General features: G+C 45.5%; 1 protein-coding gene across 2 annotated transcripts in view; it reads right to left on the minus strand.

Moving 5' to 3' along the window:
- Positions 1–8,071: 8,071 nt before the first annotated feature.
- The window catches only part of tek (TEK tyrosine kinase, endothelial), a 111,899-nt gene continuing 92,844 nt past the window's right edge, over positions 8,072–27,126 (minus strand). For both annotated transcript variants that reach the window (XM_038804024.1, XM_038804023.1), the window contains exons 16-23: positions 26,988–27,098; positions 23,787–23,977; positions 21,551–21,664; positions 14,795–14,865; positions 13,389–13,429; positions 12,396–12,492; positions 10,631–10,730; positions 8,072–9,978 (exon numbers count right to left, since the gene is read on the minus strand). In XM_038804024.1, the coding sequence (XP_038659952.1) occupies positions 9,904–9,978; positions 10,631–10,730; positions 12,396–12,492; positions 13,389–13,429; positions 14,795–14,865; positions 21,551–21,664; positions 23,787–23,977; positions 26,988–27,098 (800 nt within the window). In that variant the 3' untranslated portion in view covers positions 8,072–9,903. The remainder of the gene's footprint in view (positions 9,979–10,630; positions 10,731–12,395; positions 12,493–13,388; positions 13,430–14,794; positions 14,866–21,550; positions 21,665–23,786; positions 23,978–26,987; positions 27,099–27,126) is intronic.

Below are 27,126 nucleotides of genomic sequence, written 5' to 3' on the forward strand. Positions count from 1 at the left end.
ACCCTGTATTCCGCATTCATATTTGTCCTTCCAAAATGGACAACCTCACACTTGTCAGGGTTAAACTCCATCTGCCACGTCTCAGCCCAGCTCTGCATTCTATCTATGTCTCTTTGAAGCCGACAACAGCCCTCCTCACTATCCACAACTCCACCAATCTTCATATCATCTGCAAATTTACTGACCCACCCTTCAACTCCCTCATCCAAGTCGTTAATGAAAATCACAAACAGCAGAGGACCCAGAACTGATCCCTGCGGTACGCCACTGATAACTGGGCTCCAGGCTGAATATTTGCCATCCACCACCACTCTCTGTCTTCTATCGGTTAGCCAGTTTGTTATCCAACTGGCCAAATTTCCCTCTATCCCATGCCTCCTTACTTTCTGCATAAGCCTACCATGGGGAACCTTATCAAATGCCTTACTAAAATCCATGTCCACTGCTTTACCTTCATCCACATGCTTGGTCACCTCCTCAATAGCTGCAGTGATGTCAGTGTGTGGGTGGAGCTGGGCTTCTGTCTGTCTTTTACTTTCGGTTTGAGCTGAAAAGCTGCTTTGTGGCTCTGTTTTTGATTTTGTTTTCAGAGTTGGAGAGCTGTTTTCAAATCAAGCAGAAGTGTAACGATCTCGCGCTCTACAAGCTAAAGAATGTCTTCAGCTCATTGATGATTTCAAAGTAATATCTGTTTCTGTAGAGAATTTAAACCTGTTGTCTTTGTTAAAAGGGTTTAACTTATGGATATTGCTAGGAAAGTTATTACCTAGAGAGTATTGTATCTGTGGGGTTACGTGTGTTGGTATTTGATAAGATGTTTACTCTGTGTTTATAAAATGTTAACTGGGTTCATAGAATAAACATTGTTTTAATGTAGAACATACAGTGCAGGAGCAGACCATTTGGCCCATCGAGTCTGCACCGACCCACTTAAGCCCTCAATTCCACCCTATCCCTGTAATCCAATAACCCCTCCTAGGGGCTGGTTTAGCACACTGGGCTAAATCGCTGGCTTTTGAAGCAGACCAAAACAGGCCAGCAGCATGGTTCAATTCCCGTACCAGCCTCCCCGAACAGGCACCAAAATGTGGAGACTAGGGGCTTTTCACAGTAACTTCATTGAAGCCTACTCGTGACAATAAGCGATTTTCATTTTTTCGTAAATATTTTTGGACACTAAGGACAATTTATCATGGCCAATCCACCTAACCTGCAACATCTTTGGACTGTGGGAGGAAACCGGAGCACCCGGAGGAAACCCACGCACACACGGGGAGAACGTGCAGACTCCGCACAGACAGTGGCCAAGCGGGGAATCGAACCTGGGACCCTGGAGCTGTGAAGCCACTTGTGGTGCCGTGCTGCCCGTTTTAAAAATACTTAAGGTCTCTGTTGCATAGAACCTGGAGAGTGGAAGCTTATGCTCCTCATAACCAAAATCTATAAACAGTTGTAGGTCAGGTCAACTCCATGATATACTTTGGTGTTCTCTGAACCTTGGCCCATAACAGTATCCAGCGCCACCACACTCGGCCAGGATCTGTACCACTGGCCGGGGGGGTGGGGGGTACTTCTGCGAGGGCTGGGGGGAGGGATGCCAGGGGATGGGCTGTGTGATTGCGGTTGGCAGGTTGGGGTCACGTACGGCCCAGGACCCCGCCATTCTCGGCCGTTTTCGGCACGGGCGGCGGAGGTTTCAGTCGGCGCCGGTGCTGGTCCTTCATCGTTCCCGGAATCGGTCAGGGTTTCACGTCGATGTACCACACAGCTCCGCTAGCGGCGACACTTAGCCACTGAAACAGACAATCCAGCCCCATTAATTTTCTCATCCAAAGCAGGGTTCTCATCAGGCTTGTTATTTGCTACACAATTGACACATTCCCATGCAAACAAGGTGTTGTGAACTGGACAAACTCAGTGCAGTCACAGGCTGCATTGTAAGGAGACAAACACTTTCTACATTTGAAGTTATTGATTTTAACTGCTTCTTCTCTTCGGTCTCTCAGACGTCAGAATAGCCTGGTCTTTGCTGACGATGTACATATTGCACACAAGTAACTGCATTCATCCTGATCTATAACGCTGAGCTAGGTCCCAGTGTAAGGTCACAGGAAATAGACGCAGTAACGTAAATTTGTGTAAAGGACGTGCTGGAGAAGGGCGAGATTTGAAAAATATGTCACAGCCATGAGAGACCGCAGATATCACCCTCCCTTATCACAAACAGCATCTCAAAGAGAAACACCTGTTGTGTTATGCAATTTGGAATAACACAAGCTGCCACTTGATGCAGCTTTGAGTAATAGATGCTCCAGACTTTGAAGGGAGTTCAATGTGTTTTATTGAACTATTAGCACAGTTCTCAATGAGTTCGACTCTCTGCTAATCTAACTGTAGTAACTCAGTCTAACTGAACCAGCCTTGCTCTAAGCCACGTGCTGGGGGGTGATGCTGAGGATACGCCCTGTCTCACTCTGTAGATGTTGGTCTGTGGAAAGAGGCGGGATGTGAGCGCCTCATCCCTTTTATAGTGAGATACCACCCCTGAGTGTCCTGACTGCTCATTAGTCATGTCCTGTTCTATGTGTTCATTAGCTGCATGTTTGCCTATCATGACAAGACCCAGCAGTTTTCAAACTATTTGTGTGCACTTTCCTCCATTTCATTAAGAATGGGGATCCGCTCCGAAACTTAAATATCATGAGAGAGAAATATCAACTAACCATGGAACCATATGGAATGAGGTTTCCATTGGAATGAAATTATTTCTAATTAGCAGTAAAACCTCTTTGCAATTAGCCTGGGTGTTTGAAACCATCTTAGCAACTATGCATAGTATCCATAGAAACCCTGCAGTGCAGAAGGAGGCCTTTCAACCCATCCAGCCTTTGCTGACCATCTGAATAAGCACCCGACACAGGCCCACTTCCCCCGCCCTATCCCCATAAACCCACCTAACCATCCCTGGACACCAAGGGGCAATTTAGCATGGCCACTCCACCTAACCTGCACATCTTTGGGACTGTGGGAGGAAACCGGAGCACCCGGAGGAAACCCACGCACACACGGGGAGAAAGTGTAAACTCCACACAGTCACCCGAGGCTGGAATTAACCTGGGTTCCTGGTGCCGTGAGGCAGCAGTGCTAACCACTGAGCCACCCTATCTGACCAGTCATTCCAAATCGAATTACTTGCTTTCCTAATGTTGTTTTTAATTTCTAAAGCATTTCTTTTTCTCAAATCGTCTTCCCTTTTCCCACCCCTTTTGTTTTGATTATGATTCCATGGTTACCAGCAGCTGTGTCACACCCAATGCCCAATGTTTGAGAGTGGTGGGGCGGCCCTGTCCTCGGCTACGGGAGAGCATGGATCCAGCAGGACTCACTAAGCAGTGCGGAGGAATCCTGGAAGGCATTTCCCTCTTCCTGCCCACGCGGGACAGTGTCATTCCTCACACTCTGCTGTGGCTTCCACTGAGCTGAGAAGGCATGAGTCATCAGCAGAATATTGGTTCCTGTGTTCCACGGTGAGGGGTGGAGGGGGGGGGGGGGCGGAGGGGGTGGGCGAGGGTGGCTCGTTCCCTCGCAGTCACTGCTCTTCCTCCGATTGTTTGGCAGCTTCAAGCTTCTTTCCTGTTTGTGTTCCGACTCCATAACCCGCCAACCTTTCTGCTGCTGACAGCTTGCCCCTTGTGCTGTTTGTTAAACCCTGCTCTGTTCAGAGGAACGGAAGAGAAAGTCTGTTTCTCAAGGACACGCCGAACACCATTTACCCCGACAACAACAACTTGCAGTTACTCAGCCTCGAAACCAACAAATGTCCCCAGGTGCTTAACAAGAGCTTTATTGATCCAAATTTGACACTGAGCCAAACAAGGATATTTCAGGGAAGATGCTGGGCTGATTCAGGTCAGCTTTAAGGAGTGTTTTAAAAAGAGAAAAGAGAGTGAAAAACACTCAGGGACGAGATTCCAAAGCAGGCAGCTGAAGACATGGCCACCAAATGTGGAGTCAGTAAAGGGAGCAGAATTGGAAGAACAGTTAAATGATCCTCATTATTTCAGCAATTCAGACGGAATGATGTCCAAAAGAAGCACAGAATGATCATCTTCCATTTTCCCAGACTCTCTGATCATAACTGACTCTCTCCTGACATGAGGAGAACACGCAAACTCCACACGGAGAGCGACTAGGGGCCGGGAGTGAACATGGACCCCCGGCGCCGCGAGGCAGCAGCGCCAATCACTGCTCCCCTACGACTGCATTATCATTGAGAAGTATTGTGGTGAACGTATTTCACCTAATGCATGAGCTGTCTGTTCCGTCTGCAGAATGATGTGATCCATGACCTGGAAGTGATGATACGGGCTACTTCCAGGTACTGTACTGGAACCCTGGTGGGCTCCGCCTCTGGCTCTGCCCTCTCCGGGGCCATATATAGTCCGGCCACCTGTGGGTGGCAATCATTTGTACAGCCGACTCTGGCAGGAGTGTTCATGGATATTAAAGCCTAATGTTCACTCTTTCTCACCGTCTCACAGTGAATTGACGGTACAACAAGTATACAGCACAGAAAAGTCCCATCGCGTCTGTGCTGGTCAAAAAACAGCTGTCTTCAATGCTGTGGGTCCCAAACACATCCGAGACCACACATCCCATTCCCATATTGTCAGACCGAAATCCCCCAAGGACGAAGAATGCCATCCCCACAGCAGAAACCTCTGTCAGGGTTCCCCAGGGGGAACTGAGACAGAAGCCGCAACAAGCGACGCTCCACTCAGAACATAGAAAAATACAGCACAGAACAGGCCCTTCGGCCCACGATGTTGTGTCAAACTTTCGTCCTAGATTAAGAACAAATTAATCTACACCCCATCATTCTACCGTAATCCATGTACCTATCCAATAGCCGCTTGCAGGTCCCTAATGTTTCCAACTCAACTACTTCCACAGGCAGTGCATTCCATGCCCCCACTACTCTCTGGGTAAAGAACCTACCTCTGACATCCACCCTATATCTTCCACCATTTACATTAAATCTATGTCCCCTTGTAATGGTGTGTTCCACCCGGGGAAAAAGTCTCTGACTGTCTACTCTATATATTGCCCTGATCATCTCATAAACCTCTTATCAAGTCGCCCCTCATCCTTCTCCGTTCTAATGAGAAAAGGCCTAGCACCCTCAACCTTTCCTCGTATGGCCTACTCTCCATTCCAGGCAACATCCTGGTAAATCTCCTTTGCACCTTTTCCAAAGCTTCCACATCCTTCCTAAAATTAGGCAACCAGAACCGCACACAGTACTCCAAATGTGGCCTGACCAAGGTTTTGTACAGCTGCATCATCACCTCACGGCTCTTAAATTCAATCCCTCTGCTAATGGACGCTAGCACACCATAAGCCTTCTTCACAGCTCTATCCACCTGAGTGGCAACTTTCAAAGATCTATGAACATAGACCCCAAGATCTCTCTGCTCCTCCACATTGCCAAGAACCCTACCGTTAACCCTGCATTCCGCATTCATATTTGTCCTTCCAAAATGGACAACCTCACACTTTTCAGGGCTAAACTCCATCTGCCACTTCTCAGCCCAGCTCTGCATTCTATCTATGTCTCTTTGCAGCCGACAACAGCCCTCCTCACTATCCACAACACCACCAATCTTCGTATCATCTGCAAATTTACTGACCCACCCTTCAACTCCCTCATCCAAGTCATTGATAAAAATAACAAACAGCAGAGGAGCCAGAACTGATCCCTGCGGTACACCACTGATAACTGGGCTCCAGGCTGAATATTTGCCATCCACCACCACTCTCTGACTTCTATCGATCAGCCAGTTCGTTATCCAACTGGCCAAATTTCCCACTATCCCATGCCTCCTTACTTTCTGCATAAGCTTACCATGAGGAACCTTATCAAATGCCTTACTAAAATCCATGTACACCACATCCACTGCTTTACCTTCATCCACATGCTTGGTCACCTCCTCAAAGAAGTCAATAAGACTTGTGAGGCAAGACCTACCCCTCACAAATCCGTGCTGACTATCCCTAATCAAGCAGTGTCTTTCCAGATGCTCAGAAATCCTATCCCTCAGTACCCTTTCCATTACTTTGCCTACCACCGAAGTAAGACTAACTGGCCTGTAATTCCCAGGGTAATTCCCATCTGTGCTTCATTGTCCCATTGTCATCTGGGGCGATGAAGTATAAATCCCCACCTGATCCACCGCTGCCCCACCGGCTGCCCCCCCTCCCCCCCAAGCCCCAGGAAACCCATGCCACTCCAGCAACACTTGATGCCAAACCCCTTGTGGCCGCCTTTTATGGGGGGGCAGATAATGCAGAGTGAGAGTTACTCGGACATGGTCAGCACAGCGGGTCCGGGGCCAGTGTGTGTGTGTGCAGGGCACCCAGCAATGAGGAGGCGGTGTGGGTGCTGCCATGTGGTACAGGGTGGGTTGCTCGCAGACTGCTGGCAGGTGGGGTTCAATCTTCCTCTGGGGGGTGGGGGGGGGTGGCTACAACAGGTGTGTGGGACAGGGGTGGTGCCAGGAGTATGATGCTGGTGGCGATTCAGCCTGGCTGACCCAGAGGTTCCCATCTCCCGGTCTGCCGGTGGGGGGGCGCATTGGACTGGCGGGGGGGGGGGGGGGGGGGGGGGGGGTAGGTGATTGGTGCGAGGAGCGTTGCACGAGGCTGGTGCTGGGGCACGTGGTGGTGGTGACTTACCCTGGCCGCCCTGAGGAGGTCGTGCACTGCTGTCTGGTTCTGGCGGCGGGCTCCTAGGTGCTCACGGTCTCTGCCACCTGGGCCCTGTTGACATCGGTGGGTGGCAGTCTTCTTCCCACCCTGGGGAACAGGATGCCCGCCTCTCCTCCGCGGCATCCAGCAGGGTCTCCCGCTCAGCAACTGCGAATCTTGGGGCCGCTCCACGGGGTGGGGCAACAGAACCAACGGTAACACTTTGCCGAGTATAATCTTAGACCAATCCAATTGAAGTGCATGATTGCCAACACCTTCTTAGGGTATGATACCTGAAGGAGGAACAGTGCAAGCAACTGTGCACCTATTGTCAATAACCGTTCTTCACGTTAGGACCTGTGCACTGAATGTCAGTGAGCAATTTGACTGAGATACAAGGTCCAAACCAGTTTTCATCTCTTACCATAATGATGGTCATCATAAAGATGGGTTCTAGCGTCACCATCACACCAAGGTTGAGCCCATAGAATCCCTACAGTGCAGGAGGAGGCCATTCGGCCCATCAAATCTATTCTGACCCTTTGAAAGAACATAAGAACATAAGAACTAGGAGCAGGAGTAGGCCATCTGGCCCCTCGAGCCTGCTCCGCCATTCAATGAGATCATGGCCGATCTTTTGTGGACTCAGCTCCACTTTCCGGCCCGAACACCATAACCCTTAATCCCTTTATTCTTCAAAAAACTATCTATCTTTACCTTAAAGGACAACCTACGTAGGCCCACTCCCCTGCCCTATCCCCGTTAACCCCACCTAACCTGCAGGTTTAATATGTTACCATACACTTAATTTGTTGAGATAATTTTTGCAACATGCGTAAATATTCTCTGTGTAGCTTGGGCAGCACGGTGGCACAGAGGGTTAGCCCTGCTGCCTCACGGCGCCGAGGTCCCAGGTTCGATCCCAGCTCTGGGTCACTGTCTGTGTGGAGCTTGCGCATTGCACGTCCTTGCGTGGGTTTCACCCCCACAACCCAAAGATGTGCAGGCTAGGTGGATTGGCCGCTCTAAATTGCCCCTTAATTGGAAAAAATAATTGGGTACTCTAAAATAAAAAATATATTCTCTGTGTATTTCAACAGAAGGATTTTTAGGGAAAATGTTTACAGGGAAGCTTTATGGAATCAGGCTTTACGTTAGTTAACTTTAGCAGTCAGTAATGGGAGTGGTGCTGACTTGAAACACTGAAGGTTTTATTCTCTTCCTTTCACAGTGTCGAATCTGTTTTTACTTCTGCCAAGGCTATTTTTTCTTCACAAACATGCTTTTTGTTCAAAAGAAATTAAATGGATACGCAGAGATTAAATATAGTAACTTTGTAAAAACAAGGAAATATTTATTTACTTTTCCAAAAATAATTTTAAGAACTGTAACTATTCTTGCAGGAGATTGATCAAATGCAGCATCTCTAAGGAAGCTGGAACCGTGATTAACAAGCGACGCTCTGGAGTATATCTCACTGTATTTCTAAATTAGATTCCGGCTAAAATATCCATATAGGTTGTAACTCGCAGGAAATGCTTACAAATAGCTGTAAATATTACGCATGCATACAGATAGCCAGACTCAAATATTGCTACAATAATCAAGAAAGCCGATTTAAAATAATATCTTTTGTGTATATATTGCTATGCCAGCATTAATAATGTAACGGAGATCAAATAGGCCTGTTTCACAAAGTCAAACATTCAATGAAATTTTTGTTTTTACACATTGTTTAAAAGCCAAATAGTACGAGGCTGTCAGAAATGGCGGGATTAACGAAACAGTTGAAATTCGCTGACTCTGAAAATAGCAGAAGGCATTTAATTAACACGAGTAACAAATATCCTGACGCTAATGAGTTCCGTCACTCTCAAACACTGCAGACAACTCAACGTTGCTACAAACTTAAGAAGGAGTTTAGTCATTAGATTGGCCACCAAGATAAACCTCAACTCTTAAACAACTAACGATAAACTACACTGTTTCTTATTCAGGATTAACATAGAGGTTCCAAGAACTATATACACTGTGATAATTGCCAGACATGGAGAGAGCTCAGATTTAAATACTATACATTTCCATCATCCAGGTTTGAATCAACCCGACACTCTTGCCAAACTCCCACCCAGCTCCGTCATGGACACAAAAAATCAAAGGCTCACCAGGTTCAATGTAATGAGTTAGCAACTCCAATTTGACTCTATTTCTAAAGTGGACAATTACAAAGCATTATCTTTTGGGTGAGATATTAAATCTAAGCTTCATCCTCCCTCTCAGGTGGATAGGGAAGATCAAAAAGTTCTCCCAGTATCCTAGCGCCAATATTTTTCCCTTGACCAACATCACTAAAACTGATGATTTGGTCACTATCAGATTCCAGTCTGTTTAACATGCAAATTGGCTGCTGTGTCCTCTCTATTACAACACTTCCAAAAATACTTCATCGATTGTGAATCACTTTGGGATTTCCGGAGTTCCTGAAAGGCGCTATTAAAATGCAAACCTGTCTCTTCTTGGACTTAATTGTAACCTCCATTTATTCACTTCTGTCACCTTGTTCATTTTTGTCCTTTTCGTGGGATAATCGTTACAATTACTGAACATCTTCATTTAAATTTCTCTCACTGCCACTTCAAAATAAAAGGCACAGATTGACATCTTCACTAAAGTGAAGTTGGGAGGAGTTGCAGATGCAAATGCAGATGTTTGTGTTCATCATTCTCCAACATAATTTCAATGCCTGTGTTGGTTTTATGGATAATCATTGCTTCTGACTTCATAGTGTGTTGGAAAAAGTAATGCACACATGAGGTTAAAACTGAAGCACGTTTAGATTAATGACTACCTTTACTGATATGAATGTCCAAAACAGATCCTGGGTCAGCTCACTTACAATGTACAATCCAAAAAATTCCAAACGTACGTAAAAGCAACAATATTGATTTGTAATCCATTTTGAAAACAAATTCCTGATGGTGACACTCTATCTTTGCAAATTTACATTTGTCAATAAACCTTCGCCAATCACTTCCATATTTCCACAAAAATAATATACTATAGTGCATTGCATGTGTTGGCAATTCTGTAATTTACAAAAGTTTACAAAACACAATTTAGTTGAGTTTTCACGAATGTCGTTGCCCCGTGGAGTGTTCACCCAGCCTCTTCAGCAGAGCAGTCGATGCCTGCATAAGCAAATTTCTCAAACAGCGTTGTGTTCACGTAGGTCTAAAATGAACGCACAGAAACAACAAGTGTCAAGGACCCTAGCCGACCAGTTTCAAACCAGAAGAACACATTAAAATATGGAGTGAGCATAGACGGTCAGTATAGAAAACAGGCGCAATGTGGGTGCAAGCTGGGATTGTTCTCCTTCGAGCAGAGAAGGTGAAGGGAAGAGATCCCACAGATGATGTTTAAAACGATGAACGGTTTCACATGAACAGGAATAAACTGTGGAAAAACTCTTTTCAATGGTAGAAAGAACGTGAGGACGCAGATTTAAGATCATATACAAAGACCTCTGGGGTGGAGGTGGGCGGGGGGTGGGGGTGGAGATGAGAGGGTAATTCTTTTACACAGTAGGTTATAACGATCTAAATGTGTTGCCTGTCATGGGGCGTTAAAGCAGATTCAAAAATGCTGCACTATGGGGAAAGAGCACAGGGAGTCAAATAATTGCTGGATAATTCCTTCAAAGAGCTGGCACAGATTTGACAGACCAAATGGCCTCCATGTGTGCTGAGTAATTCTCTGATTCTATGCAGTCTGAGGTAAGGGTTGAGCATTGCAACCTCAGCCGCCCACACTTACATTGAGTACAGTTCCTCTCTGGAAGTGAGAATTTGCGGAATATCTCAACCAATGTCTTCAGACTTACCTTCCTTTCCTCAAGCATCCTGTTGAGGGACACCAGTATTTGAGCGAATGCCGGTCTCTCGTAAGGCTTCTCACGCCAGCATTGTAACATTAACTCGTATCTGAAAGAATTGAATATCACTATTTATCATCACAAAGACATTTATTATATTTGCACTTTGTGTTGAATGTAATGTTAAAGCAGTTTTAAAGCTGCATCAACAATTAACCAATGTAAGTGTCACTAATAAACCCAATACAGGTTGAGCATTCCTTATCCGAAATCCCGAAAACCGAAAACTTCGGAAATCTGCGCTTTGTTTCAAGCACTGCCATGATGTCACGGGTCCCCGGGCGATGCGCAGGTCCCAACGCATGCCACACATGCACAGTTCCCAATGCGCACCGAGCAATGAGGTTCCCAATGCGTGCCACACATGCATAGTTCCCAACATGCACCGCACAGGCAGAATGCCCAAAGTGCACCACACCGGCGCAGTTCCCAACACGCGGCGCACATGTGCAGTTTCCAACGCGCTGCACATGTGCAGTTTCCAACGCGCTGCACATGCGCAGTTCCCAGGGTGCTTCAGATGCGCCTTTCCCAACCCGCGCTACACATGTGCACTTCCCAATGAAACCACCCATGAGCAGTTCCCAACACATGCCGCACGTGCACATTATATTCCGAAATTCGATACACACTCGGCCCCAAGCATTTCGGATATGGGTGCTCAAGGTTGGGAAAGCCAGAGGAAGCTTCTTTGCTCAGTGAGTGGTGAGAATGGGTGGTAGGGTTGTAAAGTATTTATGGGGAAGCTGAATAAACACATGAAGGAGAATGAAATGGAAGGATATGCTGATATGGTGGATGAAGAGGTGGGGTCTGGGATGAGGTTGGTGGAACTGAAATGGCCTGTTTATATGTCATTCTATGTAATCAGGCCAATTCCTGATTATTGTACACATGAGATAAGATGAAAAGGGGAGTAGAAAGCTGATAAATTCACAATGGCCACTTTGTACAGTTTGAAAAATATCACCACAAGCCCGGGACTGCTCATCCTCATGGTCAGAATCCTGGATGGTCTGAGGGAGTTCTCATTGAATCCCTACAGTGCAGGAGGCCATTCGGCCCATTGCTTTTGTACCGACCCTCCAAAAGAGCACCCTACCTACGGCCCAACCCTAACACCATAACCCCGTAACCCCACCTAACCTTTGGACACCAAGAGGCAATTTAAAATGACCAATCCGCCTAACCTACACATCTTTGGACTGTGGGAGGAAAGCAGAGCAGCCGGATGAGTTTTGCCAGACTTATCTTCAGAAGGTGCTGGCGAGGGGATCAGCAACCTGGCCGGGAAGGAGAAAATTAGAAAATTGGAACAGGAAATCAAACTGGCAGAAAGTGGGGATGTGACGGGAATGCCCCTGTCATCGGCGTCTGTTGAGAACACAGAATGTGGCCACCTGGAGTCTTTTTCAGGAGAACCTGCCAGAGAAACAATGGAATGGCTGCTTCACAGGGACATCCACTGAACCTCCATTAAAGTTAAAACATGTGATTGGGATGAACCTGCGGAAATTCACCTCTTCGTTGGAAAACTACACTTGGCGCTCAAACCAAAAACAAACCAAAGATTAACCAGTCCCCATTCTGATATTGATCACTTTTCCTCAGAATATTTCCCGTGATGTGGAGCTTCATGAGTTGGCTTCTCTAAAACACAGTTTCAGCAACAGCGGAGAGCAGCAACCAGTCGAAAAGGTTTTGAGAAACTTACACTTCATCAACACAGTTGAGTGGTTTTTCCATCCTGTACCCAAGGGGCAGCTTTTCATAAAGTTCAGCACAGGTCACTCCACAATAGGGGGTGCCACCTAGTCACAGAGTCACAACACAAGGGGGTTATTTACCGCCTCAATGCAACCATATCGCAAACTAGCCATGTAATATGTTAACAGATTATTTTAAAACTTCCTTTCAGTTATTTACTGTAACATCAGCAATACTGAATTAGCCGTCCATTATACATCAGCCCATCATACTCTCGCCCGTCATGTACCCCACCAAGATTAATGGTCAGTGAAACCTAGTACTGGGGACCCAATGGGTCTACCAATTGTTACAGACTGGGCATCCTGGATATTCCAGTGTAAAAACTGGCAAGTCAAGCTGCCGTTGTATAGAACCTTGGGAAGGCCGCACTTGCAATATTGCGCACAATTCTGGTCGCCACACTACCAGAAGGCTGTGGAGGCTTTGGAGAGGGTGCAGATTGGTTGACCAGGATGTTGCCTGGTCTGGAGGGTATTAACTATGCAGAGAGGCTGGATAGACTCGGACTGTTTTCATTAGAACGGCGCGGAGGTTGAGGGGCGACCTGATAGAGGTCTACAAGATTATGAGGGGGATAGATAGAGTGGATGGGCAGGTACTGTTTCCCAGGGTGGAGGGGGCATAGGTTTAAGGTCCATGGGGCAAAGTTTAGAGGAGATGTGCGAGGCAGGTTTTTTTTTTTTTTACATAGAGGGCGGTGAGTTCCTGGTACGCATTGTGGAAGCAGGTACATTGACGGTGTTCAAAAGGCATCTTGACAAATATATGGATAGGATGGGTATAGAGGGATACGGCACAAGGAAGGGCTGAGGGTTTTGGCCAAGGGTGGTATCATGACCGGTGTAGGCTTGAAGGGCCGAAGGGCCTGTTCCTGTGCTGTATTGTTCTTTGTTCTTAATTACAGTGATAAAAGAATGGTTTACATGGTGTTACTTACCGAGACTAACAATCTCCCACAAGAGAACTCCATATGACCATCTACAGAAAACATTCAGTGAGTCAGAGATATTTTTGTAACAAGTCCATCTTGTAGTCATATAAATAATTCATTGTTTCAAAAATTTATGCAACGATATAAACTGGGGCTGTCTAACTAATCAATAACTTCAATTTGTTACAAACATTTAAAGAAATAACCAGCTGCGGTGGTGAATAATCCTCTTGCAAATTCAGACAAATAAATGTCAACGCATTGAGGTGGGTTTCAGATCATTTTCTGAGCAATATTCTAGTACAAAGATTGCCTGTCCTTTATAGAGCTAATTGAATAAGAAGCCGAGGTGGCCTGTACGGGGTGATCTGCTAGATTCTTGCCCAGACATTAAGGGGGACATTGGCTTCATTATTTGTGTGATTCATACAATGAGGTGGAAAATGCCATGCTGCTTTCGAAGCCGACACCAGTGCTCAGATGCCTTCCTGGTCACTTTGCGTATCCTGAATCACATAACCCAACAGGGAATCTATTCCCAAGACTCTTTCAATGGCAGTTTTGAATTTGTTGAAAGAAAGAGAGGAGCCTGGTAGTTAAAAGTCTGGATAATGTTCAGTTCACCCTTTCATGCATTCCTATTTTTTCAATGTTAACAGGATGAAGGATACAATGGTGGGAAATTCTTTCTGTCACCCAGTATCAGTATTATACACGCTCCCACACTGAGTAAAGTGCAGCCAGCTGTGCAATACAATCCTTCGCAATTCTGCCTCAACAATCTAATTCTACCCCAACCTCAGTTGAGCCCCACTTTACTGCAGCAATGTAACAGTTTTTTCAATTCCTCATTGATGACCCTTCTGCATTTGTCCTTCCTGGTGCGATTGCCAATTTAATGCCAGATTTGGGATTGTGGGATTAAAGAAAGAAAGAAACACAAGAAACAGGAGCAGCTGTTGACTATACAGCCCCTCAAGCCTGCTCCTCCATTCAATATGACCATGGCTGATCTTCTACCTTATTGCTACTTTTCCGCACCATCACCAAATCCCTTAACTCCCTTCGAATCCAAACATCTATCGATCTCTGTCCTGAACATACTCAACGACCGAGCATTCACAGCTCTCCGATCTCTATCCTGAGCATACTCAACGACCGAGCATTCACAACTCTCTGAGTGAAGACAAGTCTCTTCATCTCAGTCCTAAATAGCCTGCCCCTTGTTCTGACACCGTGACCCCGTGTTCTAGACTCCTCCAGCCAGGGGAAAAGCTTCCAGCACCAACCCTGTCAAATCCTCAAAGAGTTTTATTGGCTTCAAAGGCATCACCTCTCAGTCTGCCTAACTCCAGAGAGTATGGCTCAATTCAATTCAATCTTTGGTTCATTGTGAAAAAAAAGGAACTTACACGTCACTGTTTGTGGTATAAACACTGTAATTTAAAGATTCAATGGCCATCCATCGGACTGGCAACCTTCCCTGTGGAAAGACAACAGTGGATAAAATTAGATTACTGCAATGTATAAGCATCAATGTTCTGTTGTAAATCAATGAAAAGTAAAAACAACATTCGTCAAGTCCTTGCGCTATCTGCTTATTCGAATATCAGATGTGTGCCGCTTATGATTTTCCTTCTGAACAATTGCCGTTTTTCAATGAACTTCCTGCGCTGAAATAACCACCTCGTGCTCTGGGTTGCTCTGAAGAATTCGTACGCATATGATCTGCAGGGTAAGGTGTCAATTCTTGAGGACAGCATGGTAGCACAGTGGTTAGCACTGTGGCTTCACAGCACCAGGCTCCCAGGTTTGATTCCCCGCTGGGTCACTGTCGGTCGGGAGTCTGCACGTTCTCCCTGTGTCTGCGTGGGTTTCCTCCGGGTGCTCCGGTTTCCTCCCACAGTCCAAAGACGTGCAGGTTAGATGGATTGGCCATGATAAATTGCCCTTAGTGACCAAAAAGGTCAGGAGGGGTTACTGGGTTACGGGGATAGGGTGGAAGTGAGGGCTTAAGTGGGTTCGTGCAGACTCGATGGGCCGAATGGCCTCCTTGTGCATTGTATCCCCTATTTAATCTATGACATCTCTCCCGGTGTGGGATCCTGCTCGGAGAGTTGGGTACGGTCTGCAGTGTGTGAAATTCACCGTGTGCTTCCGATATCCCAAAAATTAGCAGTAGCTTGAACAGGCACGGAGTGGTCGAGCGAGGGAACCGTGGTTTATTAAAGTAGTTGAATCACTTGTCAAAAGGTAGAAGGAGGCTTATGTAAAGATGAGACGTGAAGGTTCAGTTAGGGCGTTCGAGAGTTACAAGTTAGCTAGGAAGGACCTAAAGAGAGAGCTAAGAAGAGCCAGGAGGGGACATGAGAAGTCTTTGGCAGGTAGGCTCAAGGATAACCCTAAAGCTTTCTATAGATATGTCAGGAATAAAAGAATGACGAGGGTAAGAGTAGGGCTAGTCAAGGACAGTAGTGGGAAGTTGTGCGTGGAGTCCGAGGAGATAGGAGAGGTTCTAAATGAATATTTTTCATCAGTATTCACGCGGGAAAAAGACAATGTAGTCGAGGAGAATACTGAGATACAGGCTGCTAGACTGGAAGGACTTGAGGTTCATGAGGAGGAGGTGTTAGCAATTCTGGAAAGTGTGAAAATAGATAAGTCCCCTGGGCCGGATGGGATTTATCCTAGGATTCTCTGGGAAGCTAGGGAGGAGATTTCTGAGCCTTTGGTTTTGATCTTTATGTCGTCATTGTCTACAGGAATGGTGCCAGAAGGCTGGAGGATAGCAAATGTTGTCCCCTTGTTCAAGAAGGGGAGTAGAGACAACCCCGGTAACTATAGACCAGTGAGCTTTACTTCTGTTGTGGGCAAAGTCTTGTAAAGGTTTAGAAGAGATAGGATTTATAATCATCTAGAAAGGAATAATTTGATTAGGGATAGTTAATACGGTTTTGTGAAGGGTAGGTCGTGCCTCACAAACCTTCTTTGAGAAGGTGACCAAACAGGTGGACGAGGGTAAAGCTGTTGATGTGGTGTATATGGATTTCAGTAAAGCGTTTGATAAGGTTCCCCACTGTAAGCTATTGCAGAAAATACGGGGGCTGGGGATTCAGGGTAATTTAGCAGTTTGGATCAGAAATTGGCTAGCTGGAAGACGACAGCAGTTGATGGGAAATGTTCAGCCTGAAGTTCAGTTACTAGTGGTGTACTACAAGGATCTGTTTTGGGGCCACTGCTGTTTTCATTTTTATAAATGACCTGGAGCTGGGCGTAGAAGGATGGGTGAGTAAATTTGCAGATGACACTAAAGTTGGTGGAGTTGCGGAAGGATGTTGCAGGTTACAGAGGGACATAGATAAACTGCAGAGCTGGGCTGAGAGGTGGCAAATGGAGATTAATGCAGAAAAGTGTGAGGTGATTCGTTTTGGAAGGAATTCGTTTTGGAAGACAGAGTACTGGGCTAATGGTAAGATTCTTGGTAGTGTGGATGAGCAGAGAGATCTCGGTGTCCATGTGCATAGATCCCTGAAAGTTGCCACCCAGGTTGATAGGGTTATTAAGAAGGCGTACGCTGTGGTAGCTTTTATTGGTAGAGGGATTGAGTTTCGGAGCCATGAGGTCATGTTGCAGCTGTACAAAACTCTGGTGAGGCCGCATTTGGAGTATTGTGTGCAGTTCTGGTCGCCGCATTATAGGAAGGATTTGGAAGCATTGGAAAGTGTGCAGAGGAGATTTACCAGGATGTTGCCTGGTATGGAGGGAAGATCTTATGAGGAAAGGTTGAGGCACTTAAGGCTGTTTTCGTTAGAGAGAAGGAGGTTAAGAGGTGACTTAATTGAGGCATACAAGACGATCAGAGGATTAGATAGGGTGGACAGTAAGAGCCTTTTTCCTCGGATGGTGATGGCTAGCACGAGGGGACATAGCTTTAAATTGAGGGGAGATAGATATAGGACAGATGTCAGAGGTAGGTTCTTTACTCAGAGAGTAGTAAGGGCATGGAATGCCCTGCCTGAAACAGTAGTGGACTCGCCAACACTAAGGGCATTTAAATGGTCATTGGATAGACATATGGATGATAAGGGAATAGTGTAGATGCGCTTTAGAGGGGTTTCACAGGTCGGCGCAACATCGAGGGCCGAAGGGCCTGTACTGCGCTGTAATGTTCTATGTTCTATGAGTTGGATATTCCTGATAGTGAGAGAGAGGGAGCAGATTGGGATGAGCTCACCATGACACATTCACCAATCCCTTCAAACCCAACCATTTAGAAAGACGAGGGCAGCAGAGACATGCAAATGCAACCAGCTGCAAGTTCCTGGCCAAGTCTCAAACCATACTGACTTGGAACGAGACAGCCGTTCCTTCACTGTCATTGGGTCACAATCAGGGATGGCCAACAAGTGCTGCCCTCGACAGCGAAGTGCGTATCCCTTGAATTGATAAAAAGGAACAAATCTTGGAACTCCACTGTGAGTGTGCCTATAGCACACGGACTGCAGTGGTTCAAGAAGGCAGCTTGGGTTAGGGTTGAGGGCAGTTAATGAAATAATCTTTATTGTCACAAGTAGGCTTACATTAACACTGCAATGAGGTTACTGTGAAAAGCCCCTCGTCGCCACATTCCGACCCCTGTTCGGGTACACTGAAGGAGAATTTAGAATGTCCAAATTAACAAAGTCTTTCAGGACTTGTGGGAGGAAACCGGAGCACCCGGAGGAAACCCACGCAGTCACAGGGAGAACGTGCAGACTCCACACAGACAGTGACCCAAGCCGGGAATCAAACTTGGGACCCTGGAACTGTGAAGCAACAGTGCTACCCACTGTGCTAAATTAGGGATGGACAATAAATGCTGATCTAGCAAACAATGCATACACCCTGAGAATTTAAAACAATTGCTGTTTCATTTTTCCAGAGTAAGTTTGACAGCGACATCAAGGCAGCCGGTAATTGAGAATGCATCACGAGAATCTTTATTACCCTCTAATGATACTGCCGGAGTAATCCAATAGGAACTGGATTTACCACTAACGGGGAACAATGGATGGTGAGTGACTCTAGATTTATTCTCATCTGAATGACCCTATTAGAGAATGGTCATTGGTCCAAGAAGAAACAAACTCGAGTAAAGCGCAAACGATACAAATAAGCTGAAGAATTCCCGGGGAAAAGGAACACACAACTTGACATTCCATAGCCTGTGTAACATCGTAAACCAGCCCTTGTTATTGGGCAAAATAACGACACTGAATCGCATGAGGCAATGTCAGAATACGTGATCAAAACCTTGGTCAGAGAGCCAGGTAGCACAGTCGTCATCTTACAATCGTGAGCCAGCGGTCTGGATTTTATTCCCCCATTTATTCTTTCATTGGATGTGGGTGCTGCTGACAAAGCCAGCATGTGTTGCCCATCCTTAATTGCCCTTGAACTGAACATTTCAGAGGGGAAGGTGGGAGTCAACCCCATTGCTGTGGGTCTGGAGTCACATGTAGGCCAGGCCGGGTAAAGACGGCAGATTTCCTTCCCTAAAGGACATTAAATCACAAATGGGGTTTTATGACAATTAATGATAGTTCAGATTTATTCCATATCATAAAACGTGGGAGCAGAAGTAGGCCACTCAGCCCATCAAGTCTGCTCCGCTATTGCAATGAGATCATGGCTGATCTGACATAATCCTCAACTCCACTTTCCCACTTTATCCCCTTAACCCTCGATTCCCTCACTTATTAATAATCCGTCTATCTCAGCATTCAGCATTCTTAACGACGCCGTCTCTACAGCTCTCTGCGGTAAAGAATTCCACAGATTCACTATCCTCTGAGAGAAGAAATTCCCCCTCATCTCTGTCTGAAATGTCTGACCCCTTACTCTGAGATTCTGCCCTCTGGTCCTGGACTCTCCCACAAGGGGAAACAACCTCTCAGCATCGACCCTGTCAAACCCCCCGAGAATCCGATATGTCTCAATAAGGTCACCTCTCATTCTTCTAAACTCCAATGAGTCCAGGCCCAACCTACTCAACCTCTCCTCATAAGAAAACCCCTCCATACCAGGGATTAACCAAGTGAACCTCCTCTGGACGGCCTCCATTGCCAGAATATCTTCCCTTAGATAAGGGGACCAAAACTGTTCGCAGTATTCCAGATGTGGTCTAACGAGTGCCTTGTATAGTTTTAGCAGATTTCCCTATTTTTAGACTCCATTCCCTTTGAAATAAAGGCCAACATTTCATTTACCTTCCCTATTACCTTCTGAACTCATTGCCAGCTATTTGTGATTTATGCCCACGACCCCCAAATCCCTCTGAGCCGCAGTATTCTGCAGTCTTTATACATTTAGATAATAATCAGCTCCTTTATTCTTCCTACCAAAGTGCATAGCTTCATATTTTCCTGCATTATATTCCATCTGCCATGTTCCTACCCACTCACCTAACCTGTCTCTATCCCACTGTAGACTCTTTCTGTCATCCTCACCATTTGCCTTCCCACCCATTTTTGTGTCATCTGGAAGCTTGCCAACATTCACTTCCCTCGTCCAAGTCATTTATATATGTTGTAAATAATTGTGGCCCCAGCACTGATCCCTGAGGCCCTCCACCAGTTACAGGTTGCCATCCTGAAAATGCTCCTCTTATCCCAACTCTCTGTCTTCTATCAGTGAGCCAGTCCTCTATCTGTGCTAATGTACCACCCCAACACAATAGGCTCTTATATTATTAAGTAGCCTTTTGTGCAGTACCTTATCAAATTCTTTTTGGGAATCCAAGTATATTACATCTGCTGGTTCCCCTTCATCTACCCTGCTCATTACCACTTCAAAGAATTCTATCAAAATTTGTCAGGCATGATTCCCCCTTTATTAAAACCATGCTGACTCTGCTTGATTAGCGAAATACCCAGGATATTTATTGCAGATTTATAATTGAATTTAAATTCCCCCAGCTGCCTTGGTGGGATTTGAACCCATGTGTGTCTTAGGGCATTAGTCTGGGCCTCCGGATTACTAGTCCAATGTCTATTACTAAATAATGATGACACCATTGCCCCCAAATAATAATCCAAGACCATGAATTCAAATCCTACTATCCTGTACCAGAGTTTGTGAATTCAGTGAATTAAGTAATTCTGGAATAAAAACACTGGCATTAGTAATAAACAAAGAACAAAGAAAAGTACAGCACAGGCACAGGCCCTTCGGCCCTCCAAGCCCGTGCCAACCATGCTGCCCATCTAAACTACAATCTTCTACACTTCCTGGATGCATACCCCTCTATTCTCATCCTATTCATGTATTTGTCAAGATGCCCCTTAAACATCACTATCGTCCCTGCTTCCACCACCTCCTTCGGCAGCGAGTTCCAGGCACCCACTACCCTCCGTGTAAAAAACTTGCCTCGTACATTTCCTCTAAACCTTGCCCCTCGCACCTTAAACCTATGCCCCCTAGTAATTGACCCCTCTACCCTGGGGAAAAGCCTCTGACGATCATAAATGATGACCATAAAGCACTGGATTGTTGCAAAAACCCATCTGGTTCACTGATGCCCTTTAGTGAAGGAAATCTGCCGTCCTTACCTGGTCTGGCCTATATGTGACTCCAGACAGACGGCAAATGACGAGAAAGACACCAATCTGCATCAAAACCTCTTACAACAGGTTCTGCAGTGTTCAAGAAGGCAGCTCATTCTCAAGGGCAACTAGGGATGGGCAATAAATACCAGCCTTGCCAGCGATGCGCACATCCTGTGAATAAATACATTATAAAAGAGCCCTAAAGGAACACCGAGTTAGAGATCCAGAGGTCCAGGTTAATGCTCTGGGAAACCAATGAGTTCAAATTCCATCAAGGCATCTGGTGGAATTTAAATTCAATGAATAAAATCTGGAATACGTATCCTGGAATAAATCTATCATCAATTGTCGTAAAGTCCCATCTGGGCCACTAATGCACTTTAGGGAAGGAAATTTGCTGCCTTTACCCCAGGCCTAAAACAATGCGGTTGAGGTTTGGGGAGGGAATGTGGAGAGGTTTGGGGAGGGAACGCCAGAGCTGTGGTCCGAGACAGCTGCAGCAGACACCAACAATCTCACTGTCTTTTTCTGTTCTACAGACGTGATTTAAAAAAAACACAGGTATTTTTTTTTTACACTCACCATTGTCTTTTTCACATAAACCTCCTTCCCTCTCGACAGTCCAAAATCTGCAATCTTTGCCACATAACTGTCCCCCACAAGAACATTTCTAGCCGCCAAGTCTCTGTGAATAAACTAAACAAATGAGAGAATGCTGTCAATAGATGGGTATTAAATGGGCGTTCTCATGTGAGTGTCCCTTTAAGAAAGGTTTTGTCTTATCACATGGCTTGTAGCATGGCTTCAGTGATGTAATTTGTGGGTGGAGCTGGGCTGTGGCTGTCAGGTGAGAGTGGGTTTAGTGTTTTGGTTTTTTCTTTGGACTGCAATAGAGAAGCAATGTTTCCCTGTTTTCATTTTAAAGCTGTCCCAGTGAACTGAAAGCACATTGGGTGGGGTAAACTGCCTTGGTAACTTTAAAGATAGAGTTGCTTTCCGGATGGAATTTTGAATCTGCTGGTTGGAACTGGATCAGAATCTCCGGGAAAGGACTAGTCCCATTCCAGTGAGATTACAGTGTGCTGGGCCACATGATTTGGTTTATTGGATTTTGTATTGAATTGGAACAGTTATAAGGGGGATTCATTAAGAATTATGTACATAGATTACTGTAGCTGTGGTTTGTTTTTTCGTGTTTGTAATTGAGAACAACTTCTTCCTAACTGTTTTATATATGTTAACTACATTCTTATAATAAACTTTGTTTTGATAAAAACGCCTAGGAGGTCTGATGACTCACCCTTGAAGTGAAGGGCTCTTGCGCTCATCCTAGCCAAATTCAACATAACAGTTATAGGTCAGGTGTGCTTCATAATATACTTTGGACTTTCTAAGCCCTGGCCCATAACAGTGTATTGAAAAAAAAGATAACTGCTACTTCGATCTCTCTCTCCCCACTGCGAGTACGTGACCATCGTCAATCTGATTGATTGGTCGGAGGTGGGTTTGCTGATCATAGTGGGAGTCTCTGGGTTTGAGATGAGCGTTTGCCCAGATGAACATTAATTGGGAGACCATAAAAAACCCATTGAGGGCACCGTTTGGGTGGTGGGGGAACCATATTAATTTGAATCCCCAAAATGACAATGTTCCTGCTACCCTTACCCGACCCCGAGGGAAGTCAGTTTTGACTCGCACTCATTTTACTTCTAATTTCCCAAATGCATTTGAACAGCAACGTGGTCAGAGAACTGAGGAATTCAAAGAGTTCAATGAAAGATCCAAATTTAATCTCTGCTTTCTCATCTGTTAACCAATCATGATGGTGGAGCATTGCAATTGGCTAGAGAAACCAAGTGACAGGTGGAGCTCAAAATAATTATCGCGTTGGGCAGCATGGTGGCCTAGTGGTTAGCACAACCGCCTCACGGCGCTGAGGTCCCAGGTTCGATCCCGGCTCTGGGTCACTGTCCGTGTGGAGTTTGCACATTCTCCCCGTGTCTGCGTGGGTTTCGCCCCCACAACCCAAAAAAAAAATGTGCAGAGTAGGTGGATTGGCCACGCTAAATTGCCCCGTAATTGGAAAAAATAATTGGATAATCTAAATTTATTAAAAAAAAGAAAATAATTATCGCGTTCCCTTACCAATTGGCCTGGGAAAATATAAATGTTGTTCCTTGGATCGCCTGATAATATGAATTGATGTAGAGCCTCACTTCTTGATCGGGTTCTTGTAACTAACAGGAGGGGCCACTAATCCACTCGGTCTGGACTGGATTCATACTTGGGTCATGTAGGAGAATGATAGAACATAGAGTGCAGAAGGAGGCCATTTGGCCCATCGAGTCTGCACCGATCCACTTAAGCCCTCACTTCTACCCTATCCCCGTAACCCAAATAACCCCTCCTAACCTCTTTGGTCACTAAGGGCAATTTAGCATGGCCAATCCACCTACATGTCTTTGGACTGTGGGAGGAAACCGGAGCACCCGGAGGAAACCCATGCACGCACGGGGAGAACGTGTAGACTTCACACAGACAGTGACCCAGCAGGGAATCGAACTTAGGACCCTGGCGCTGTGAAGCCACAGTGTTAACCACTGTTCTGCTGATGATGTGCGTTAACCCCCCTGCAATGGCTCAGCTACCCCTCCCCCAAACACACACACACACCCCCCTCACACACACACCCCACACGGAACCACGATTGAAAATAAAATGAACAAAATAATGAGGCAAACGAGACATAAATTCAAACTGACGCCCAAAAGACACTAGAAGATGATGATAGGGGTGACATTACAAAAGTGAAGCGAACCTGTTTTTGGCTGAGGTAATCCATACCCTTTGTCACATCCGCTGCGAACTGCAGCAACTGCTGTGAGGAGAGAGTGGAGGCGGTGCCGTGGGCAATGGCGTAGGCAGGGTCGGTGTCCAGCACTCTGCTGTTCCGCAAAAAATCCAGCAAATTCCCATGTGGTGCAAATTCGATCGCTACATACAAATATCCTGCAAAAGCATAGAGATCGCACAGAGCATTCAGAGTGGAGATTCTGCACAGAAACCCAACAGGACCCAATAGCACAGCTATCTACGGAAAGGATAAAATATACTTACACCAATAACTCGCAAAATATGCAAAACTTTTAATGCAGTAAAATGCTTCACAGGAGTGGAACCAAACAAAATCTGACTGCGAGACACACAAGTGATATCAGCTGATCAGAACCTTGGTCAACGTTTAAAGGAGCGCGTTAAAAGGGAAGAGAGAGGTGAAGAGGTTTAGGGAGGGAATTGCAATGTCGGAGTGACTGAAATCAGGCTGCTCTTGAGGATTGGAAACAGTGACTCATAGATCATCCCTCGTGCGGGCTTTTAGAAATTCAGACATTTGCAGCACAGGAGGATGCCATCTGGCCCATCGTGCCTATGCTAGCTCTTTGAAAGTTCTACCCAGTTAGTGTAACTCACTGCTCTTCCCCCACAGCCCATACACGTTTCTCCTTTATGATTATTTCTCCAATTTCCTTTTGAAAGTTAGTTTTGAAGATTCTTCCATCTCCCTTTCAAGCAGAACTCACTGCGTTAAAATAGACAATCATCTCTCCCTCGTCCTTCAATCTGTGTCTTCTGGTAACTGACATTCGTGCCACAGAAAACAATTTCTCCTTATTTGTTCCAGCAACACCCTCCATGATTTTGAACACATCGATTAAATCTTGCACCAGCCTCCTGTTGGGTTTCAGATCCTGGAGGTCATTGGCGGGATTCTCCGATGGCGGGATCCTCCAATTCGCCGGCAGCGTACCCACGCCCGCTGGAGTCCCGACGGCGTGGGGATGGCCACAATGGGAAACCCTTGACCGGCTTTGGGAACGGGAATCCCACTGCCGCTGGGGGGGGGGGGGGGGGGGGGGCACATCGCCGGAAAACGGGGCAGGCCGGAAAGAGAATCCCGCCCCTTGTTCCTGCGCAGATATTTCGAAACCACTTCTCCAATGGAAAAGCAATGTATATAAATGGTTAACGATACTTGTCCAAGAACTCCCTTGCTGGTCTGTGATTCTTTTTCCAGGCCGAGTTTTCCTTTTATTTATGTGCAGAGTTCTGTAATCTCACAGATTCTTTGCAGAATAGTTCTTCACTAAAGCTGAACAAATCAGCAAGGAAAGAACAGCAATGGCCCATTGGTGCTCTCAGGCTATCAGCCATGATAAAGTTTCAAAGATTTTTATACTTGACAGACCATTAAGAAAAAAAATAACTCTCTAGAATTCTGTACATAAAGCTATTAATGAACAGGTATTCATTCTGAAACAGAAATACAAAGCCCGTTAATAGTTTTCAACGTTGATGGAAAACCATAGAAAGCAGGTATTTTGTACAAAGTTAATTCTAAACTTTTAACTTCTGTTTTTAATGTTTCTGTGCGAATGACAGTTTGAGTGAAACAGAATTCTAGTCAGAGCGACTTCGACTGATAACAAGTTATGACAGAAGCACCGAACACACAGAAACAGATATTGCTGATGAAGAGGTACAACAATCTCTCTGCTGATGTCATGCACCTGGAAAATTAGGGAGTGAGTCAAGTTATGGAGAGATTTTCTGATTAAAACTGAAGTCCAGCTAATTGGATGAGGTAATACTTAGAAACATGTGGATTCTCGCGTCATCCGAGTGAAGTAAAAATGGATAAAGGGGTGTTGGTATTCAACAAGCCTCTTCCAACAGATCCCCTCAAACTTGAAGCCTGTGACATGAGAGTTAACGAGAATAGTACCATGCACATGAACTTGGTTATAATAATTATTAATAATAGCCATCATCGTGTTATTAATGATAGTTATTACAGTAAAGGTTTGATTATTACTAATAATAGTAGGGCGGCACGGTAGCACAATGGTTAGCACTGTTACTTCACAGCTCCAGGGTCCCAGGTTCGATTCCCGGCTTAGGTCACTGTCTGTGCGGAATCTGCACGTTCTCCCCGTGTGTGCATGGGTTTCCTCCCACCGTCCAAAGATGTGCAGGTTAGGTGGATTGGCCATGCTAAATTGCCCTTAGTGTCCAAAAAGGTGGAGTGGGGTTACTGGGTTACGGTGATGAGGTGCAGGTGTGGGCTTAAGTGGGGTGCTCTTTCCAAGGGCCGGTGCTGACTCGATGGGCCTAATGGACTCCTTCTGGACTGTAAATTCTATGATTTCTATGAGTTATCAATGTAGGTTTAATAATGAAAACCAATAAATGCCTTTGAAACCTATTATTAGTCCAATAACGTATAAATGTCTCAGTATAAATATCTGTTCCTTAACTACATTTGGATCAAGAGATGAGCAAAATACAAGACGTGCTCATAGTGTTGAGAGCACTGGTTATAGGAATTGTATATAAAACACTGACAGCAGGTCTATCAGAAATGAAAATCGCTTATTGTCACAAGTAGGCTTCAAATGAAGTTACTGTGAAAAGCCCCTAGTCGCCACATTCCGCCGCCTGTTCGGGGAGGCTGCTATGGTAATTGAATCTGTGCTGCTGGCCTTGTTCTGCTTCAGAAGCCAGCTGTTTAGCCCACTGTGCTAAACCAGCCCCCAGTACCTTAACTAGTACCTGTATTGTTTCTCGGCCCTGTAAGTCAGTCTGAACTGATTTATCATACTGCATTGTGACTATTCAACAATCTGTCATTCCAGCAAGGAGTAGCATCCACCAAAATAATAGTTGGAATATTTTCCCCTGTACTCTTCTGACCATTTTGAAAGTCAGAAATCATGGGTACTGTATCTGAGAGTTTGATAATCATTACACACAACAGACTGACACTTGGAGATGTGAAAACTTCGACCAACCGTACCAGTGATAAGAAATGTTGCATCACATTGATATTCCTCCATAGAAATGATACAAAAACAAGTGGTCTACAGATTGAAGCTATATTGCCTTTCAGAATTTGGAGTATTTCTATCCCATTAACAATCTATATCACAGAATGAGACAGAATATGATGAAGGATCCATACCCCTGTGCTCACAGGCTCCCAGAAGGTTTATGATGTTTGGGTGATGTCCAAGTCTGCACAGAACTTCCAGTTCACCAGCAAAGTCCCTATGATCATCTTTGGAGGCATATTCTACAGGAGGAGTAAGAATCACAGTTAA

This window comes from Scyliorhinus canicula, chromosome 8, assembly GCF_902713615.1.
Source record: "Scyliorhinus canicula chromosome 8, sScyCan1.1, whole genome shotgun sequence".
NCBI lineage: Eukaryota > Metazoa > Chordata > Chondrichthyes > Carcharhiniformes > Scyliorhinidae > Scyliorhinus > Scyliorhinus canicula.